Here is a 19,346-nt window from a genome sequence, read left to right on the forward strand (position 1 = left end):
TCAGACCAAACATATACTGGTGTCTCAGACCAAACATAGACTGATTTGTGTGCCATTAACAGCTGATCTGATCTCTCTGTCCTTGCTTCATCTTGATCTTGGTATCTCCCTCAGCCCCTGGAGCTGATCTGTGAGAAGGCCATAGCCACGTGTAACCGGCCGCTGGGTGCAGGGGAGGCCCTCCGTAGGGTCATGGAGTGTCTCGCCTCAGGAATCCTCCTTCCAGGTACAGTACCTACGGTGCCTTCGGAAAGTATTCAGACCCCTTGACTTTTCCCACATTTTGTTACGTTAGAGCCTTACGTTAGATTCTAAAATTGATGAATACATTTCCCCCCCTATCAATCTACATACAGTACCCCAGAATGACAACGCGAAAACAGTTTTTTAGAAATGTTGGCAAATGTATATTTACATTTACATTTAAGTCATTTAGCAGACGCTCTTATCCAGAGCGACTTACAAATTGGATAAAATAAAGAACAGAAATACCTTACTTACATAAGTATTCAGACCCTTTGCTATGAGACTCGAAATAGAGCTCAGGTGCATCCTGTTTCCATTGATCATCCTTGAGATGTTTCTACAACTTGATTGGAGTCCACCTGTGGTACATCCAATTAACTGGACATGATTTGGAAAGGCACACACCTGTCTATATAAGGTCCCACAGTTGACAGTTCATGTCAGAGCCAAAACCATGAGGTCGAAGGAATTGTCCGTAGAGCTCCGAGACAGAATTGTGTMGTGGCACAAGAAATATCTGTAACATTGAAGGTCCCCAAGAACAYAGTGGCCTCCATCATTCTAAAATGGAAGAAGCTTGGAACCACAGAGACTCTTCCTAGAGCTGGCCGCCCGGCCAAACTGAACAATCGGGGGAGAAGAGCCTCGGTCTGGGAGGTGACCAAGAACCCGATGGTCACTCTGAAAGAGCTCCAGAGTTCCTCTGTGGAGATTGGGAGAACCTTACAGAAGGACCACCATCTCTGGAGCAGTCCACCAATCAGGCCTTTAAGATTCACTGGTCTGATGAAACCAAGATGGAACTCTTTGGCCTGAATGCCAAGCTTTGAAGGAAAGATGAACATAGGGAAGTACAGAGAGATCCTTGATGACACCTGCTCCAGAGCACTCAAGACCTTAGACTGGGGCAAAGGTTCACCTTACAACAAGACAACGACCCTAGGCACACAGCCAAGACAACGCAGGAGGGGCTTTGGGACAAGTCTCTGAATGTCCTTGAGTGGCCCAGCCAGAGCCCGGACTTGAATGCGATCGAACATCTCTGGAGAGACCTGAAAATAGCTGTGCAGCGACGCTCCCCATCCAACCTGACAGAGCTTGAGAGGATCTGCAGAGACGAATGTACGAAACTCCCCAAATACAGGTGTGTCAAGCTTGTAGTGTCATACCCAAGAAGACTCGAGGCTGTATTCCCTGCCAAAGTTGCTTCAACAAAGTACTGAGTAAACTTATGTAAATGTGATATTTCCGTTTTTATTTTTAATACATTTGCAATAATAAAAAAAAAAACTGGTTTTGCTATGTCATTATGGGGTATTTGTGTGTTGATTTAATCAATTTTAGAATAATTGAGTCCATTTTAGAATAAGGCCGTAACATAACAAAACGTGGAATAAGTCAAGGGGTCTGAATACTTTCCAAGTGCATTGTACCTGTCTCTCTTTGTCTCTGTCTCTCTCTCTTTCTGCYTTTCACTTTCCCTGTTACAAGCTGACATGGGGGAAAAAACAAATCCTGTTATTACTTTCAAAGAATCAGGTTCTGATGATTTGATAAAGTCATAACTCATTAGTATTGAATGATGTAGTAATCAGAGGCTCATTTAGTTAACCCTGGGGGCACAGGACACGACTGCACATCTGACTGATGACGTAAGAACGTGTGCTTGCCTCACTGGTGTGCCACGCTCGATGAGGTCGCTTTGAAGGCACTAGAAGTGATTGAAGGATACTATATCTGTATTAATATCGTTATGAAAGACCAGTATGTGAATCATATTGGTGTCACATTGGACAGCCATCTCTTGCAAAAGAGATTATATCTCAGTGAGAGTAACCTGTATGAATAAAGGTTGAATGAAATGAGGATTTCCTTGTCTACTTATGACCCCCAGGAGGACCAGGGTTACACGACCCATGTGAGAAGGAGCTGACCAACACCCTAACGGCCATGACAGACGAGGAGGCAGAGGCCATCACATACAGCGCACAGGTAAAACCTCACCTCACACCTGTGGAACGGAAGTGGTTCTGTGAACCTTGCCTAAGCTCCTCATGCGAATGCCTAGGCTCTTTGGCTCCATGGGGTAGCCATGTCTTGTGGCTTGCGTGAGATTCAGGTTTGAACCCAGACATTGGTATTGTCAGATAGCAGACCTGGGCAAAGTTCCCTAAAAGAAAATTCTGCACTGAGCAAATTTCAGGTCTGCTCAGCGCAAACTTGAACATCGTGAAAATTCTGTGCAACATCCAGTRCATGTTTAATTTGAATACTGAGGCTGTACCCGCTTTAAGTTAGAGTTTCAGGCAGTGGGCTACTGTGGCTATTTGATCATAATATAGCTCTACCAGAGTGGTCTACCATCAAAAACAATGGAGAAATAACATGACATTTTAACATGAAAATAGTTGTTTTATCATTCAGCCTACAGTAGCAGCCAATGTGTGGTGTTCAATGTAGGCCTAAATTCCACATGACTTTTGAAAAAAAAACATGCAGGGCTTGACATTAACCTGTTTGTCCATCAGACAAGGAGGTGACTGAAAATATTGTTGATTGATGCAAAAAAAGCTATTTTCCCCTTTCACTTCTCAAAGATGTGTATAAATGTACACGTTTGGTGCTCTTGTAGGAAGCAATCACTCCTCCATTGCTGACTACAAATGATCTATAACTGGGCTAATAACTCACTAACTAGCAAAGGATATGAACAAATGTGCACACGTGGCTACATGCAGCTCTCACTTTGATCTCAAAACATCTACTTACAACCGCTCATGCTGTAAACACAATCCAGTTCAAAGTGAATAGCACAGATCCATATATGTCAATGGTCTATTTGCATATAGGCCTACTGCAGCTCTGATTGGTTATGCCTCACCGATCTGTGTAGAGTACGGGCTGAGTCTTACATGTCAATGCAGGGCTGGGAGGTATACCGTATTTTACGATATACCGGTATTGATGCACGGACCGCTTTGGGTTTTTACTTTACCTTCTATAACGGTTTTACCTTCTGTRACGTCCATTTTTATAGTTTACTTCGCTACTTCAGTCATCTCTCTCACCTCTTTCTCCATGCCGCTTTCCACACAGACCTAGCGCCGCCCCCTGTCACTCAAGGAGCACRTTTGTTGTTCCTCGACCCCGAGACACCTGCGTTCAGTCAGCATGGTYAATGTGGCGCATGCAACAATGTTGATGACAAAGMTACGGTTTTCAATTTGCTTCTCAATATAAATCCACTAGCRTTCTATAWTTACACTATTMRTTTGTGTTTCTTACATCTGCAAACAGCTACTTTTTTCTTAGCAAGTTGGGCCTACATCTTGTTAGCYRCTAATCGCTAATGCTAATCGCTAGCTACAGAGGCTAATAAATGTACTGAGGTAGAGCTATACAGCCGGATATTACCAGTGATGGTGTAGACCTAAATCAGCATGTTGTTTGTGTAACAGTATCTTCTAAATCAAAGAGGACTACACAAAGCAAGCATATGGCTGCGTTTCAAACTCAAAGTAGATAGCCCTCCGCCCTAAACCCTCAGCCCTTGAATTACGTTTTACATCGTCACCTCYGAGTGTACCTTAAATGTCACTTGCCGAAGCGAGGGAGAGTGATGATCGGAGAGGCAACGTCCTTGGTGGAAATCTTGAAGTTGAGCTTAAAAACAACCAATCTAAAGCTATTAATGTAACGTTACCTAGTAAGCTAACGTATATAACGTAAACTCACCCCATTCCGTACAAATGTGCGCTACTGCGACATTCAAACGAGGCTACAAAGAGAACTAATGTGACTGTAGCGACTGTGTTGACTTCAAAATCTGGGTTGAACTACGTTTCTATTCAAGCGTTGATGACATGGATAATGGCTCTATAGTATTGGAGAAAAGTTGAAAAAATCGACCTCCGTTACATCGTGACGGTCATGCCGTAACGTACAGCACGCATAAAGACTATTTCAGTCTTACAATCTCTCTCCACCAGGTGCAGCACCTTCTCTCATCGTTTAAAAACAAGAAATGGACAGTGACGGGGGTAAGGGGGGGGATACCTAGGCATTTTTTGCGTCATCACTGTAAGCGATCATGAATCTCAAAGCCGCTGTTTCTTCTGAAGATCACTTTAGCACCGCACTAAAAACCCGATTCAAATTCGACACAAACCTTCAATAGGTATGTAATGACACATTATATAAACTCTTTTAGTGATTTATTTACATTTTAGAGGCGATAAGGTGATAGTTGGACAGATCGAGTGAAAATAAGTAGTTTTCCCCATAATCTCCTCTCCTTCTCACTATCACGCATTAGTTTCGCTTCCCCACCCGCCATTTTTAAAAAGACCCGAAGGAGCTCATTGCCTTCTTGAATTATGCAGAAACGGGCAGCGTGAAGGTCTCGGCATGAATTCTGTTGGAAAGGGGAGAAATKGTGCTTTACAATGGTATTGACATTACAGTTGATCTGGAAGTATTACGTTTTTGGGGCGCTAAAATAAGGTCAATTGTACGGACCACGGCGATGTACAAAAGTGAGTGAGTTTACGTTAGCTAGCACTCCTGTCAGGTAGCTAGCTACAATTACCCATAGCTGGCTAGCTAGTTTTATGGTTTGGTCATTTGTTCCAAGAAATTTCATAATTGCAAAAATATGTTTATGAATCTACTAACGTCCTCACTACGAGACTAAGCCAATTTGCCAACGATATAATCAATGTGTATATATATATWGTTTTTTTAGCAAGCTAGCTGACATGCGGAAAATGCAGCCTTTTTWATWAAATTTGACACTTCGCGGCCACCAGAGTTTGACATGTGACTGCAGTTTGCATTGAATTCTGGGTCATATCAACCCCACAAGGGACCAAAGTTGTTCACTCGCTCCCTCGAGCTAAATCGAGGGCAGAGTGGGCAACGTTAGTAAATTGGACCTCCACTTAAGATGGCAATCAAACTGCATCCGGTTTCGATGGGGATTCCCCTGAGGGAAAGTGGCTAGGGCAACGGCTGAGGGGGTAAAAATAACGGGTTTGGACTGCAGCCTATGTTAGCTACATGAAGTAGCTAAGAGAAAACATTCAATGTAGCCAAAGATTATAGGGTCCCCTAGGGAACACTTAACAACACTTTGGTTCCTACCCTGTCACAATAACTCCTYCCTGGCATTTTCATTCGTTGTCATGTCAAACAGCACTGTATTCGAAAGTACCCACTATTATATTCTAACTATAGAATTAGACTAATCATTCTATTTCCATGATTCCAACAAGTGTTTTTCTCTAAATCACAAGTCAAATCGCAATTGCAACATTTGGTTAAAAATAAGGCCTAGATTGTTTGCCTATATCGTGTAGCCCTATGTGGCTGTGTGGAAATGATCTCAAATGAGTGCAGGAAATGCAGAAATGTATGAAAATGCTGAAAAAGATTTTTGTTGAAATGAACAGTTGAAATGAACAGTATAAAACAATCAGAATGGAGAAAAACTCATTGAAATCACTTAGAATGTATGTGTTGCCACCATAGAGTCACACACTACTCATGAAGCAAATGTAGAACTTTTACTATTAAAAAACATAAAATACCGTTAAATACAATCATACCGTCAATTTGTTTTATAAAATACCGTGATATGATATTTTGGCCATATCGCCCAGCCCTACTCCTACAACAAAATCTATTCTATAGTTTTGCATACTACGTCTTGCATAGTTAGTTTTGTTTCTGTATGTTGCATTGAAAGTGGCTAATATTTCGTTGATTCGATCACAATTCCCACAGTAAAGGGAAACGTTGATAGTGTTAACTAACGGGGGAAACTCTGTGAAAGTTCAATCTTGTGCTTCTCTGCTCAGGCTGATATTTCTTCTGCGCAGTTCAGAGGGACCGTTGGTACTGGGTAGTCTCAGAGCAGAACTCGATACTGTCCATGGTGCTAGTGTTTAGTGTTGAGATCAGCCGGGGGCTCCAGCCAGTCTTATCTCATCTGTAGCCTGGAGATTACACTCCTGTCAGACAGGGGAAACCCTCTTTAATGCTCTTCTCTGCACTTCTCTGGGCTCTGAGCCGTGTGGAGAGGGGGATAGAACTACACTGTTATGTACCACACACACACACACACACACACACACACACACACACACACACACACACACACACACACCACACACACACACACCACACACACAACAAGCCACATCAATCCAACACTCGGCCCACCGAGAGCTGTGCACGCTGATGGATGAGCGTGTTGAAGACCACTGCCTAGTGGTGGCGGACCATTGGCAATCCTGCTCGGTTCCTGGCGACGGGTGTGTGTGTGTGTGTTGTGTTTGTGTGTTGGAAATGTTTGACTGTTTGAGTACTGACAGTATGTTTTTTTCTGAGTATTGAGTACAAACATATCTGAACATAAATAGAAATGCAATGATTAAGAAGGAAAGAAATTCCACGATTGTCTTTTAACTAAGGCACACGTGTTTAACTTGAAAATGCGTTCCAGGTGACTAACCTTTGCAGCTGGTTGAGAGAATGCCAGGTGTGGCAAAGCGTCATCAGGGCAAAGGTGGCTACTTTGTTTTAACTGCTTTTTTGGTTCTCGACATGATTCCATATGTTTATTTTATATGTTTAATGTTTATATTCTACAAGGGTGTAGAAAATGAGTAAAAAATAAGAGAAAAACCGCCTGATGAGTAGGTGTGTCCAAACTTTTGACTGGTAGTGTATGTATTATTATATATATATATATTTATATATATATATATTATATATATATATATACTACAATATATATATATATATATATAGTGTATATACACTATATACACTACCAGTATATATTTTTAACAAAGGCCTTCACTGGAAAAAATGTGTGCATTTATCTATAGGCCTATGTCAACAGATCGCAGTAATGCCTAATTTATTATACATCAACAGATAACAAATCCTAATTTCTAAAGTGCCTTCGGAAAGTATTCAGACCCCTTGACTTTTTCCCACAAATGTTACATTACATCCCTAAATGGATTAATAAAATCAATTCCTCAAGCAATCTGCACACATACCCATATAGACAAAGTGAAAACAGGTTTTTAGAATTAAAAAAAACGAAATACACTACCGTTCATAAGTTTGGGTCACTTAGAAATGTCCTAGTTTTTCATGAAAACATACATGAAATGAGTTGCAAAATGAATAGGAAATATAGTCAAGATGCTGACAAGGTTATAAATAATGATTTTTAATTGAGATTTAATTGTGTCCTTCCAATTTGCTTTCGTCAAAGAATCCTCAATTTGCAGCAATTATAGCCTTGCAGACCTTTGCCATTCTAGTTGTCAATTTGTTGAGGTAATCTGAAGAGATTTCACCCCATGCTTCCTGAAGCACCTCCACAAGTTGATTGGCTTGATGGGCACTTCTTACGGTCAAGCTACTCCCACAACAGCTCAATAGGTTGAGATCCGGTGACTGTGATGCCACTCCATTATAGACAGAATACCAGCTGACTGCTTCTTCCCTAAATAGTTATTGCATAGTTTGGAGCTGTGCTTTGGTCATTGTCCTGTTGTAGGAGGAAATGGCTCCAAATATCGCCGTCCACAGGGTATGGCATTGCAAAATGGAGTGATAGCCTTCCTTCTTCAAGATCCTTTTACCCTGTACAAATCTCCGACTTTACCACCACCAAAGCACCCCCAGACCATCACATTGCCTCCACAATGCTTGACAGATGGCGTCAAGCACTCCTCCAGCATCTTTTCATTTTTTCTGCGTCTCACAAATGTTCTTGTTTGTGATCCGAAACACACTCAAACTTAGATTCGTCTGTCCAAAACACTTTTTCCAATCTTCCTCTGTCCAGTGTCTGTGTTATTTTCCCCATCTTAATCTTTTCTTTTTTATTGTCCAGTCTGAGATATGTTTTTTTCTTTGCAACTCTGCCTAGAAGGCCAGCATCCCGGAGTCTCCTCTTCACTGTTGAAGTTGAGACTTGTGTTTTGCGGGTACGATTTAGTGAAGCAGCCAGTTGAGGACTTGTGGGGCGTCTGTTTCTCAAACTAGACACTCTAATRTACTTGTCCTCTTGCTCAGTTGTACACCGGAGCCTCCCACTCCTCTTTCTATTCTGGTTAGCGCCAGTTTGTGCTGTTCTGTGACGGGAGTAGTACACAGCGTTGTATGAGATCTTCAATGTCTTGGCAATTTCTCGCATGCACGTGACCAGTAGGGCCTGACCTATAGCACATCATAATCACATCAATAAATTGATTATAACAAAGTTTCTTGGCAATTTCTTGCATGGAATAGCCTTCATTTCTCGGAACAAGAATAGACTGACGGGTTTCAGAAGAAAGTTATTTGTTTCTGGCCATTTTGAGCCTGTAATCGAACCCACAAATGCTGATGCTCCAGATACTCAACTTGTCTAAAGAAGGGCAATTTTATTGCTTCTTTAATCAGGACAACAGTTTTCAGCTGTACTAACATATTTGCAAAAGGGTTTTCTAATGATCCATTAGCCTTTTAAAATGATAAACTTGGATTAGCTAACACAACGTGCCATTGGAACACAGGAGTGATGGTTGCTGTTAATGAGCCTCTGTACGCCTATGTAGATATTCCATAAAAAATCAGCCGTTTCCAGCTACAATAGTCATTTACAACATTAACAATGTCTACACTGTATTTTTATTATTATTTTTTATTATATATATATATATTTTTTAATTTTACCCCCTTTTCTCCCCAATTTTCGTGGTATCCAATCGCTAGTAATTACTATCTTGTCTCATCGCTACAACTCCCGTACGGGCTCGGGAGAGACGAAGGTCGAAAGCCATGCGTCCTCCGAAGCACAACCCAACCAAGCCACACTGCTTCTTAACACAGCGCGCCTCCAACCCGGAAGCCAGCCGCACCAATGTGTCGGAGGAAACACCGTGCACCTGGCCCCCTTGGTTAGCGCGCACTGCGCCCGGCCCGCCACAGGAGTCGCTGGAGCGCGATGAGACAAGGATATCCCTACCGGCCAAACCCTCCCTAACCCGGACGACGCTTGGCCAATTGTGCGTCGCCCCACGGACCTCCCGGTCGCGGCCGGCTGACAGAGCCTGGGCTCGAACCCAGAGTCTCTGGTGGCACAGCTAGCACTGCGATGCAGTGCCTTAGACCACTGCGCCACCCGGGAGGCCCTACACTGTATTTCTGATCAATTTGATGTTATTTTAATGGACAATTTTTTTTTGCTTTTCTTTCAAAAACGAGTACATTTCTAAGTGACCCCAAACTTTTAAACGGTAGTGTACCTTATTTACATAATTATTCAGACCCTTTACTGTGATACTCGAAATTGAGCTCAGGTGCAATGATCATCCTTGAGATGTTTCTACAACTTGATTGGAGTTCACCTCTGGTCATTTCAATTGATTGGACATGATTTGGAAAGGCACACACCTGTCTATATAAGGTCCCGCAGTTGACAGTGCACGAGGTCGACGGAATCCGTAGCGCTCCGAGACAGGATTGTGTGCCAAGCGTCACGTCTGGAGGAAACCAGGCACCATCCCTACAGTRATGCATGGTGGTGGCAAATTCATACAACCAGTAAGCCTGGGCTACATCAAAAACACGTGCAATGAGGCAATGAGGCTGATGCAACAGATCAAAATGTTGCTAAACTATTATTTCGTCACATTATAAGCGCAGCAATGTGCTTCAATAGGCCAGTTGAGAAATRAAAATGGTAGCTATTTTTAATCGTGGCCTTTTAAAACCGTTTTTAACACACAATTGCGTTTTGTTTGTGGAGCTGTAGCACAGCGCTCACACCGTCTGACAGGTTTTCTGCTGAAACTAGGCCCTGTGTCTGTATGCTTTGCGCATGTGATAAATAAGMTAAATAACAACTAATGAAAGTACACGCACCAATTCAATTCCACAAAATTAGGCCTATGCAAATGAACCTATAGACCGATAAATATGACCGGTCAAATGTATTTACATTTACAAAAGCATTATTTTGCAATGGGATTTTATAAAATAAAATAAAAAAGAGAATTGCCTGGCGGGAATTTTATTCATCAGCTTTTTAAAAAAAATATCGGCAAAAAAACAGCTATTACCTGCTAACAGAAACCCTGGCGTGTGTGTGTGTGCGTGTGCGTGTGCGTGTGCGTGCGCGCTCCACTAAGCCAGGTTAGGACTAGAGCGGGAGTGAGCTGCATGTCTGAGTGGATCGTCCTGCCCTCTCCTTTGTAGGAAGGTGAAACGGCAATGGAATGTCAATGTGGCTAATTGTATTGTAGTAGATACATGGCTAGATAGGAGAGAGATGGAGAGAGGCTCTGGGAACGAGATGAAGCGGCGCTGCATATGAATATCGGAGCATTTTCTGAGCGCCTCTGATATATTTGCATTCGGGAAATTGACTGTGGATTTTCAAGTGTTATTGTCACATGCACAAGTACAGTGAAATGCCTTTCTTGCMAGCTCCTTCCCAAAAATACAGCAATCAATATCAGTAGTACTATATAATAAAGTAGAACAAAAACACACAAGCAATAGAAAGAAGAAGAACACACAAAAGGAATTAAGCTATATACAAGAGTCAGTTCCAGGGTCAGTGCCAATGCCATGTTTACAGTCCTCAGGGGTGCGTGCTTAGTCCCCTCCWGTACTTCCTGTTCACCCACGACTGCATGGCCAAGCACAACTCCAAAACCATCAGTATGTTTGCTGACGACACAACGGTTGTAGGTGATCACCGACGACAAAGAGACAGCCTATAGGGAGGAGGTCAGAGACCTGGCAGTGTGGTGCCAGGACAACCTCTCCCTCAACGTGATCAAGACAAAGGAGCTGATCGTGGACTACAGGAAAAGGAGGGCCGAACACGCCCCCATTCACATCGACRGGGCTGTAGTGGAGCGGTTCGAGAGTTTCAAGTTCCTTGGTGTCCACATCACCAACAAACTATCATGGTCCAAACACACCAAGACAGTTGTGAGGAAGGCACGACTACGCCTCAGGAGACTGAAAAGATTTGGCATGGGTCCCCAGATTCTCAAAAAGTTCTACAGCTGCACCATCGAGAGCATCCTGACCGGTTGCATCACTGCCTGACTGGTTGCATCACTGCCTGATATGGCAACTGCTCGGCATCAGAGGGTAGTGCGTACGGCCTAGTACATCACTGGGGCCAAGCATACTGTCATCCAGGACCTATATACCAGGCGGTGTCAGAGGAAAGCCCCAAAAATTGTCAAAAGACTCCAGTCACCCAAGTCATAGACTGTTCTCTCTGCTACTGCATGGCAAGCAGTACCGGAGCGCCAAGTCTAGGTCCAAACTGCTCCTTATCAGTTTCTACCCCTACCCAGACTATTAGCATTGACACCCACCCCACTTTGTTTTTACACTGCTGCTGCTGTTTATTATCTATGCATAGTCACTTTACCCCTACCTACATGTACAAATTACCTCAACTAACCTGTACCCCCACACATTGACTTGGAACCGGTACCCCCTGTATATATCCTCGTTATTGTTATTTTATTGTGTTACTTTATTTAGTAAATATTTTCTTAACTCTATTTTCTTAAAACTGCATTGTTGGTTAAGGGCTTGTAAGTAAGCATTTCACAGTAAGGTCTACATCTGTTGTATTCGGCGCATGTGACAAATACCATTTGATTTGATTTTTGACTACAGTGTGCAAGGATACTGGAGTGGTAGGGCTCATTGTGTGTGTGTGCGTGCGTGCGTGCGTGCGTGCGTGCGTGTTTTAACGTAGGAAAGCCCGTGCCTCTTCTCCTTTAATTTCTCTCAGTGAGGGATATTTGGTGCCAGCCTGCCAATCACAATACAGGCCTATCCCTCTCCATACATAGTCATACTGTACATAGTGATCCATGAAGACCCAGTGCCTTCTCTATGCCACTCAGCTTAGCCAAAGAAAAGTGCAGCTCCAATCATCCGCTTGTATTGTTTACCTGGGATTAGTACTGGAGCCACTGTTGCTAAGCAACGTCTGTGACTCTCGGGTGAGTGTGATGGAAGTTGTCGCTGAATAGGCTCTTGTACATGAAAACAAACAAACGTAAAAGCAGTTGATTTCTGTAAATGGGATCAATGAACCACGGAGGAGATTAGATCAGTTTGTTATGTTAGTTGTTTCTGTTTTCTGTTTTTCTCCTTCTCCTTTGTTAATCATAGAGGGAGGGGGGCTTAGAGGGGCTTAGACAGATGAGCCGAGACAAGGTTCAACCCCCATCGCCAAGGGGGGAATGTGTGATCCGGAGTCAGCGGCTCTACCACTAGACCAGACTCCGTCATGTGTATCTGTCTTTCCTCACCTGTCTGTGTGCTTTGTTAGTTGTCTCGTTCTGTTTTCGTCTGTCCCGTCTGTCCCTTTCCGTCCACACCTGTCTGTCTTTCTGTCTCTTCCTCTCCTCTTTTCCTCCGGCTGTCTGTCGTGCCTCGGTTTCTTTCTCTCCTCACCTGTCTGCTGTGTGTCCCTCTGTTGCAGCACGCTCTGAGACTGATGGCGTTCGGTCACATCTACAAGGTGCTGGAGATGGACCCTCTCCCCTCTAGTAAACCCTCCCAGAAGTACCCCTGGTCAGACAAGGAGGGCTCGGGGCTGAAGAGGCCCTACGAGGACGGGCCCACGGACGACAAAGACCTCATCAAGAAAATGAAGAGGAACCTGAGGAAAGGTCAGCCCCGCCTTCCTTGACACCTGACCTCTGACCCTGCTCTGTTATGTGACCTGGGAGAAGTTCCCTCCCTGGGTCATGTGATCAGATAGAAAGTCATTCAAAGTAATAAACTTAATTGTCCACGGAAATATGACTTGGACAAATAGGGCCAGTAGTTTCTCTCGTTTGTTACTTGTAACATAGCTCGGGTTTTTCGTTTTTACTGGTCAGCTCACCTGGTCAGCAGAACCGTCTGGCCCTTTATAAGTCAAGACTACCAAAGCTTCATGGGCCTGATGACAACAGCTGTCTAAACTTCCTAGAAGGCCAGACACATTCTCCTATAGATTGAGGAAATGCTTGAGTCCCTGAGAGAATGAGGCACTCCTTTCCTTCTGTTCTAAACCAACACCATGTGACTGGACTGCAGGTGTTCTCTCTCTCTATAAAAGACACCTACATCAAACCCTCCTTTCCTAGCCTGATCCAGGATCTGTTTGTCCTGTAAAGCCAACTCCTATGGTCATTGTCATGACCAAACATTTCCGTAGGTGTTGGCTACACAGCGCGAACAGATCTGGGAACAGGCTGTCGTTTCCCTACCTCTATCTCTGGTTCTCTCCTCCTTCCTCTCTCAAGGCAGATACACACAACACAATCCACGGGGAAATCAATGTTATTGATTTCTAATGTTTCTCAAAGCCATCCAGCTGTCCCCGTTCCTGTCCTCCCCGTTAGAGGAAAAGTAATTGGTTAGAAAGAAGCAGATTTGGCAATTTAGTTTTTAAGGAGGAATCCGGAATAGAATCATGCGCGCAGCCTGAACGTGATGCTGTTGCCTGAGGAGGCTACAGCTAGCTAGCGTAGCTCCTCGGAACTGTTTTTGTTGTTTCGAGGAAGTAGTTGGTGGTTGGAGTGCTACTTAGCCTCCGCAGTTAGAATCAGGCAGAAAGGAAGCTCTTTGGAAGCAAGAGTGCCATTTGTACAACTCAAACACACAAATCCAAATCTTCAAGGCAACTCCTCACATATTCCGTCAGAAGAGTCTTCATTATGACACCATGCAGCGGTCTAAGGCACTGCGTCTCAGTGCTAGAGGTGTCACTACAGACCCTGGTTCGATCCCGGGCTGTATCACAACCGGCGGTGATCGGGAGTTCCATAGGGCGGCGCACAATTGGCTCAGCGTCGTCCGGTTTAGGAGAGGGTTTGGCCGGGGTAGGCCTTCATTGTAAATAAGAATTTATTCTTAACGGACTTTCCTAGTTAAATAAAGGTTAAAAAAAACATGCATTGATTGAACAGCAACCACTGTTATTTTCTTAACCCTCTCCGGTATCTCTCTCTTTCCTCCCTAGTGCTCGACAGCAAAGCGATAGACACCAACCAACCAATGAATGCTCTGATGCGTCTGAATCAGATACGTCCAGGTCTGCAGTACAAGCTGCTGTCCCAGTCCGGCCCGGTCCACGCTCCTGTCTTCACCATGTCTGTCGACCTAGACAGCACCGTCTACGAAGCCTCAGGCTCCTCCAAGAAGACCGCCAAGCTGCATGTCGCTGTCAAGGTAACAGAGTTTGACCAATATTGGCCTGGTCAATGAGAGAAGGGGTGGATAGATGTTGGGAAGGTGTGAAGAAAAAGTCATTTGGGGTTAGTAGAGGGCAAGTACCCCTGGAGAGAGTTCTACAACGTACTGTAAAATGTGTGGAAAGGGGGCTGGTAGTGTTACATTAGCAACAGCACGGGGGCATTAGTGTTTGTAAACAGGGTCAGAGTCTAGACAGAGATAATATTATTGTCTGAGATATTATAAGTCAGCTAGAGTAGTCCAGACAGGGAGCTGTTATTTTGTGTGAGAGCAGTGAGGAGAGGAGAGAGTGCTTGTGAGTGAGAGGAGTGAGTGATTCAGACAGAGCTGTTGTGTGATGAGGAGAGCAGTGAGTAGAGGAGAGGAGAGAGTGCTTGTGAGTGAGAGGAGTGAGGACAGGAGTGCAAGCGTTGGTCATGCAGTCAGTGAGTGTTGTGTTTTCGGGCTCCAGCTGCGGTCAGACTGGGATGCCCTGTCCCCCGTCCCCCCTTCTCCTGCTCGCCCCCGCTCCTGGCTGCTGTGGAGCGCCCAAATCTGGGTAATCCCAAAGTCGTTGTTAACAAAGAGGCTCTCCCAAGCATAGAGCTGGGAGAGTCCTCTAACCTCCTCCGATTGCCATAAAAGGCCCCGATGCTGCTCTGTTCTGCTTTGGTGCCCCGGGGATGTGTGTGTGTGTGTGTGTGTGTGTGTGTGTGTGTGTGTGTTGTGGTTGTGTTGTCTGTGTGTGTGTGTGTGTGTGTGTGTGTGTGTGTGTGTGTGTGTGTGTGTGTGTGTGTGTGTTGTGTGTGTGTGTGTGTGTGTGTGTGGTGTGTGTGTTACTAGCACCAATTGGGTCAGACAAAGAGATCTCCTGTTCCGTCCACACAGAGAAAGGTACCGGTCCACTTACTACAGAGCCCCAAAGGTGCTGTGTGCTGCCGGTGAATTAGCCGCGGAGGGACCATGTTCATTATAATACAGGAAACAAAGAAGTGTGTTGGAGTTCAAACTCAGTCACTCAGAACCGGTCCAGAACCCACAGTAGTGCTGTTTAGGAAATGCCGCTGACAGACGCTACCTTTGAACAGGCATTGGGGATGGATGCGAAATCGGAAATGGTTTGATATTGGATGTTAGTTGTCTCCCCCGCTCTCTAGGCTTCGTGCAGTTGCATGGGTCGCGATACGCGAATGTCGGACTCATCTGAGGTCTGACGGAGAGCAGAACGACGTCGATGTGAGGAGAAAGAGCGAGAAGTGTCGTCTACACACCAGCATAACACGCACCTCAGACAACTCAAATACACTGTAGCCGCGTCAATGACACACACCGCAGCACTCTTGGAACAGTCACAACAACCGACAAAACGAAGGGCGAAGCAGTTCAACATCGAGTCAATGATAACTCACGAGATTCCGATTGACCCAAAGTTTCGATTGAGTGTTAGTATTTTAATCGAATCTTGAATTGACACTTCATTTGAGTTGCTCACACCCCACACGAAGCAGAATATTGAATTGAATTTAAAATGAAAGGGAAGTCTGATTTCATTCAATGATCGTAATCTGATTTCTATGTTTCTGCTCCCGCCGCGTGTTCAGGTCCGAACTCAGGGTCCTATTCTGACGGCCAGCGGTAAGAACCCCGTCATGGAGGTGAACGAGAAGCCAGGGGTCTGAAGTACGAGCTCATATCAGAGAGCGGGGGCAGCCACGACAAACGCTTCGTCATGGAGGTGAGGCCTTACACCGTGCATATCTCCATTGGAACAGTAGATTAGGCACACACACACCACACACACACACACACACCACACACACACCACACACACACACACAACACACACACACACACACACACGCAATGGACTTCGATGCACACGACTGGCAAGCTCCTCTGACACACATCACTCCAGCAGTCTCTCCAAGAACACTGCCGTGTCTCCTATCCATTCATCCCACTAGGGCTGTTGGCTGTGTTGTTTTCTTGCACGCCTCGGCGACTCACTGATAGATTCACAATCGACGTGAGCAGGTCAAGTCTGTCACACTTGACATGTAGTGGTGTTCGGAGCTATTCATGTGTTGCACGTTTCGTGTCGTTTTGAACGTCCGTTTTAGGACTGATGCCCAGCTGAACATTCTAGTCGATGCGGTCTCAATGGGTACTGACCATGTCCGTGGCTTGAAAAACGACGACATATCAGAAGAGGCAAATCATTGGTAGGACAAGCTTTTGTCATCATTGTGATATCTCTAGATTGACTTTCAGTGTAACTTTAGCCAGCTAGCTAAGATTGAGGGGAGCGCGCCAACATTTTTGCTAGCGAGCATTAGCATTGCTAGCTATTTTGGCTCTTGGCAACATTGCCTCTCTCTGAGGTAAACTTGACGACGTTCTAATGATGACAAAGTTGTTCCGTACTAATTTATTGTCTACTCTGCCCATGTCATCGTATTTCCCGGGCCACTATAGTGGAAATCTGACTCAAAAGTCATTAGCCCCGTTCAGAAAGATCTGGCATTAACCATCAGTCAGATATCAATCTGCTGCGCCGTCTGTAGAACGCTGATAGTAATGGCAACGATGTGATCGAGTGACGGATGTGCAACCCATGAACAGATCCTCTGGCTGGTCGGCAGTATGAATATAATACCACCGACATACAGGATATCCTTGTCTATAGCCACTCAACAGATATCAATGCATTCTTACTTAATGTGTGTGTGTGTGTGTGTGTGTGTGTGTGTGTGTGTGTGTGTGTGTGTGTGTGTGTGTGTGTGTGTGTGTGTGTGTGTGTGTGTGTGTGTGTGGTGTTGTGTGTTGTGTGTGTGTGTGTGTGTGGTGTGTGTGTGTTGTGTGTTGTGTTGTGTGTGTGTGTGTGTCCTCCTCTCTCTCTCCAGGTGGAGGTGGATGGTCAGAAGTTCCGCGGGGCGGGGCCTAATAAGAAGGTGGCGAAGGCTTCGGCTGCGTTGGCCGCTCTCGAGAAACTCTTCTCTGGCCCCAACGCCGCCGCCAACAGCAAGAAGAAGAAGATCATCCCACAACATGCCGTATGTTACCAATACTGTCTCCTCGGATCAGCTTTCAATACTTTCTGTTGCCAGGAGTCTGAGTGGTCTGTTAGCGATGTCAGTCCTCTTTAGAAGAAGGTCTGATCAATTATCAGGACTTCCTCTCGTACTTTCACAACCTGATACAGACTCTCATCAACCGCCTGTTTGATCAGTCATCAATACTCTACTGTCTCTGTGTTTGTAGACTAAAGGAGCACTAGCTGCAGCAGCGGCAGCCTCGGCAGTAGCAGCCCAGGTGGCCAGAGGGAGAGGTAGAGCRGCAGCCCTGACCAGAGGAGCCTTCATCAGCGCTGCCGCACCAGGATACACACAGATACCAGGTACATGTAAGTATGTAAAAGTGTTTTTTTTTTTGTGTGCCTGTCCTGTCCGTTTCCCTGCCAAAAGCTCTAGTTGGTTATAGGTTGAGTGCATGCATTTGTATTACCAGTTTGTCCAGTTACCCAACGATCCTAACAGTCCAACATGTTTGACAGGCTTCGGGACTCCATATGGATACAGTGCTGCAGCCGCCCCAGCCTACGGTAAGTCATCGCTCTCTCTCTCAGAGGACAAAGAGTTATAACACCTGCCCTGTCGTACTATTCCTCCCTGCTGTTGGAGAGGCCCTCCTGGGGGAAAACGATAGTGCCATTGAATCGGAGTTGCACGTAGAGGTCGAAATTGAAATGTAAGAAATTGGTTCAATCTAAAAGCTAAAGAAAGTCAAAGTGGAACTGATCATAACCTTTTGGTTCTTACTGTGGTTGGAGCAAGCCTTGCTGAGCTTCTTCGCCCGCCTAAGTGTCCAGACTGCTGCTCGTTCCGCCCGCCCCTCCGTCAGTCTGTCTATCCGTCAGTCTGCCTGCTCCCCCTTCCTGACTCTCTGGACATCTCCTCCCCTTATTGTAGCCATGCTATATCTCTTCCCACAGCTAAGCTAACAGATACCCCATTCAAAGCAGCCCAGGCAGGCAGGGACCAATGCTGCCAACACACACAGGGACAGGCTATATGGGTTATTCACACATCTTCTATAGACTAACTTCTTTAAAAAACTAGGAAACACCACACCCCACCACACACACACCACCTTCCAACCCAAACTATTTCAGACCCCTACTATATCTTTCTAAACATGTAGCTAAACGGTCACAGTGTGACTATAATTCACTGAAAACATAGCGTGGCTTCCCCACTTTTCCTCTGGCTAGACTGGCAGGTCGGTCATCTGTGGCCTTCTCAGTCTCTGCCAGACAGCAGGTAGCGTGTCTTAGAGCTCTGGAAGGTTTGAAATTCTACCGTGGTCTACATAACTAGATCAGATTCAGGGTGCTCTGCTCTGCTCTCGCACAATCAGCGTAAGTCAATACAGCACCGAGCGCTTTGAGGTCAGCAACACTCAAGATGCTCAATCGCACGACCACTTTGTCTTACAGATTTATACACTCACAGACTCGAGCATAAATACGCACTCAAAAACGTACAATCTTGTTTGCAAATATATACACACTCAGTCTCTCTCTGCCTCTCTCTATTGCTCTCGCTCTTTTCCTCGCCTTCCCTCCCTCTCTCTCTCTCTCTCCATCTCTTCATCACACACACCCTAAACTGAAAACAGACTGGTCCTTGTGTGTTGTGTGGCATTGGGAGCCCATTCCCTCGGTCACAGAGAGAGTTGCCTGTTTCTGGGGGCTTTGAACGAGTCTTATGTGCAGGGGGAGACTGTTCTGGGTACAGGTCTGGGCAGGCACAACACGTTCTAGA

The 19,346-nt window shown here is 45.1% G+C and overlaps 1 protein-coding gene across 1 annotated transcript in view; it reads left to right on the forward strand.

Moving 5' to 3' along the window:
• The window catches only part of strbp (spermatid perinuclear RNA binding protein), a 138,150-nt gene that overhangs the window by 116,435 nt on the left and 2,369 nt on the right, over positions 1 to 19,346 (forward strand). The window contains 10 exon segments of the mRNA XM_023986147.3: positions 115 to 226; positions 2,141 to 2,238; positions 12,782 to 12,971; positions 14,312 to 14,520; positions 14,996 to 15,082; positions 16,125 to 16,188; positions 16,191 to 16,258; positions 17,427 to 17,576; positions 17,785 to 17,920; positions 18,077 to 18,124. Coding sequence (XP_023841915.1) covers positions 115 to 226; positions 2,141 to 2,238; positions 12,782 to 12,971; positions 14,312 to 14,520; positions 14,996 to 15,082; positions 16,125 to 16,188; positions 16,191 to 16,258; positions 17,427 to 17,576; positions 17,785 to 17,920; positions 18,077 to 18,124 — 1,162 coding nt within the window.

The sequence above is a fragment of the Salvelinus sp. IW2-2015 genome, linkage group LG4q.1:29 (assembly GCF_002910315.2).
Source record: "Salvelinus sp. IW2-2015 linkage group LG4q.1:29, ASM291031v2, whole genome shotgun sequence".
Lineage (NCBI taxonomy): Eukaryota > Metazoa > Chordata > Actinopteri > Salmoniformes > Salmonidae > Salvelinus > Salvelinus sp. IW2-2015.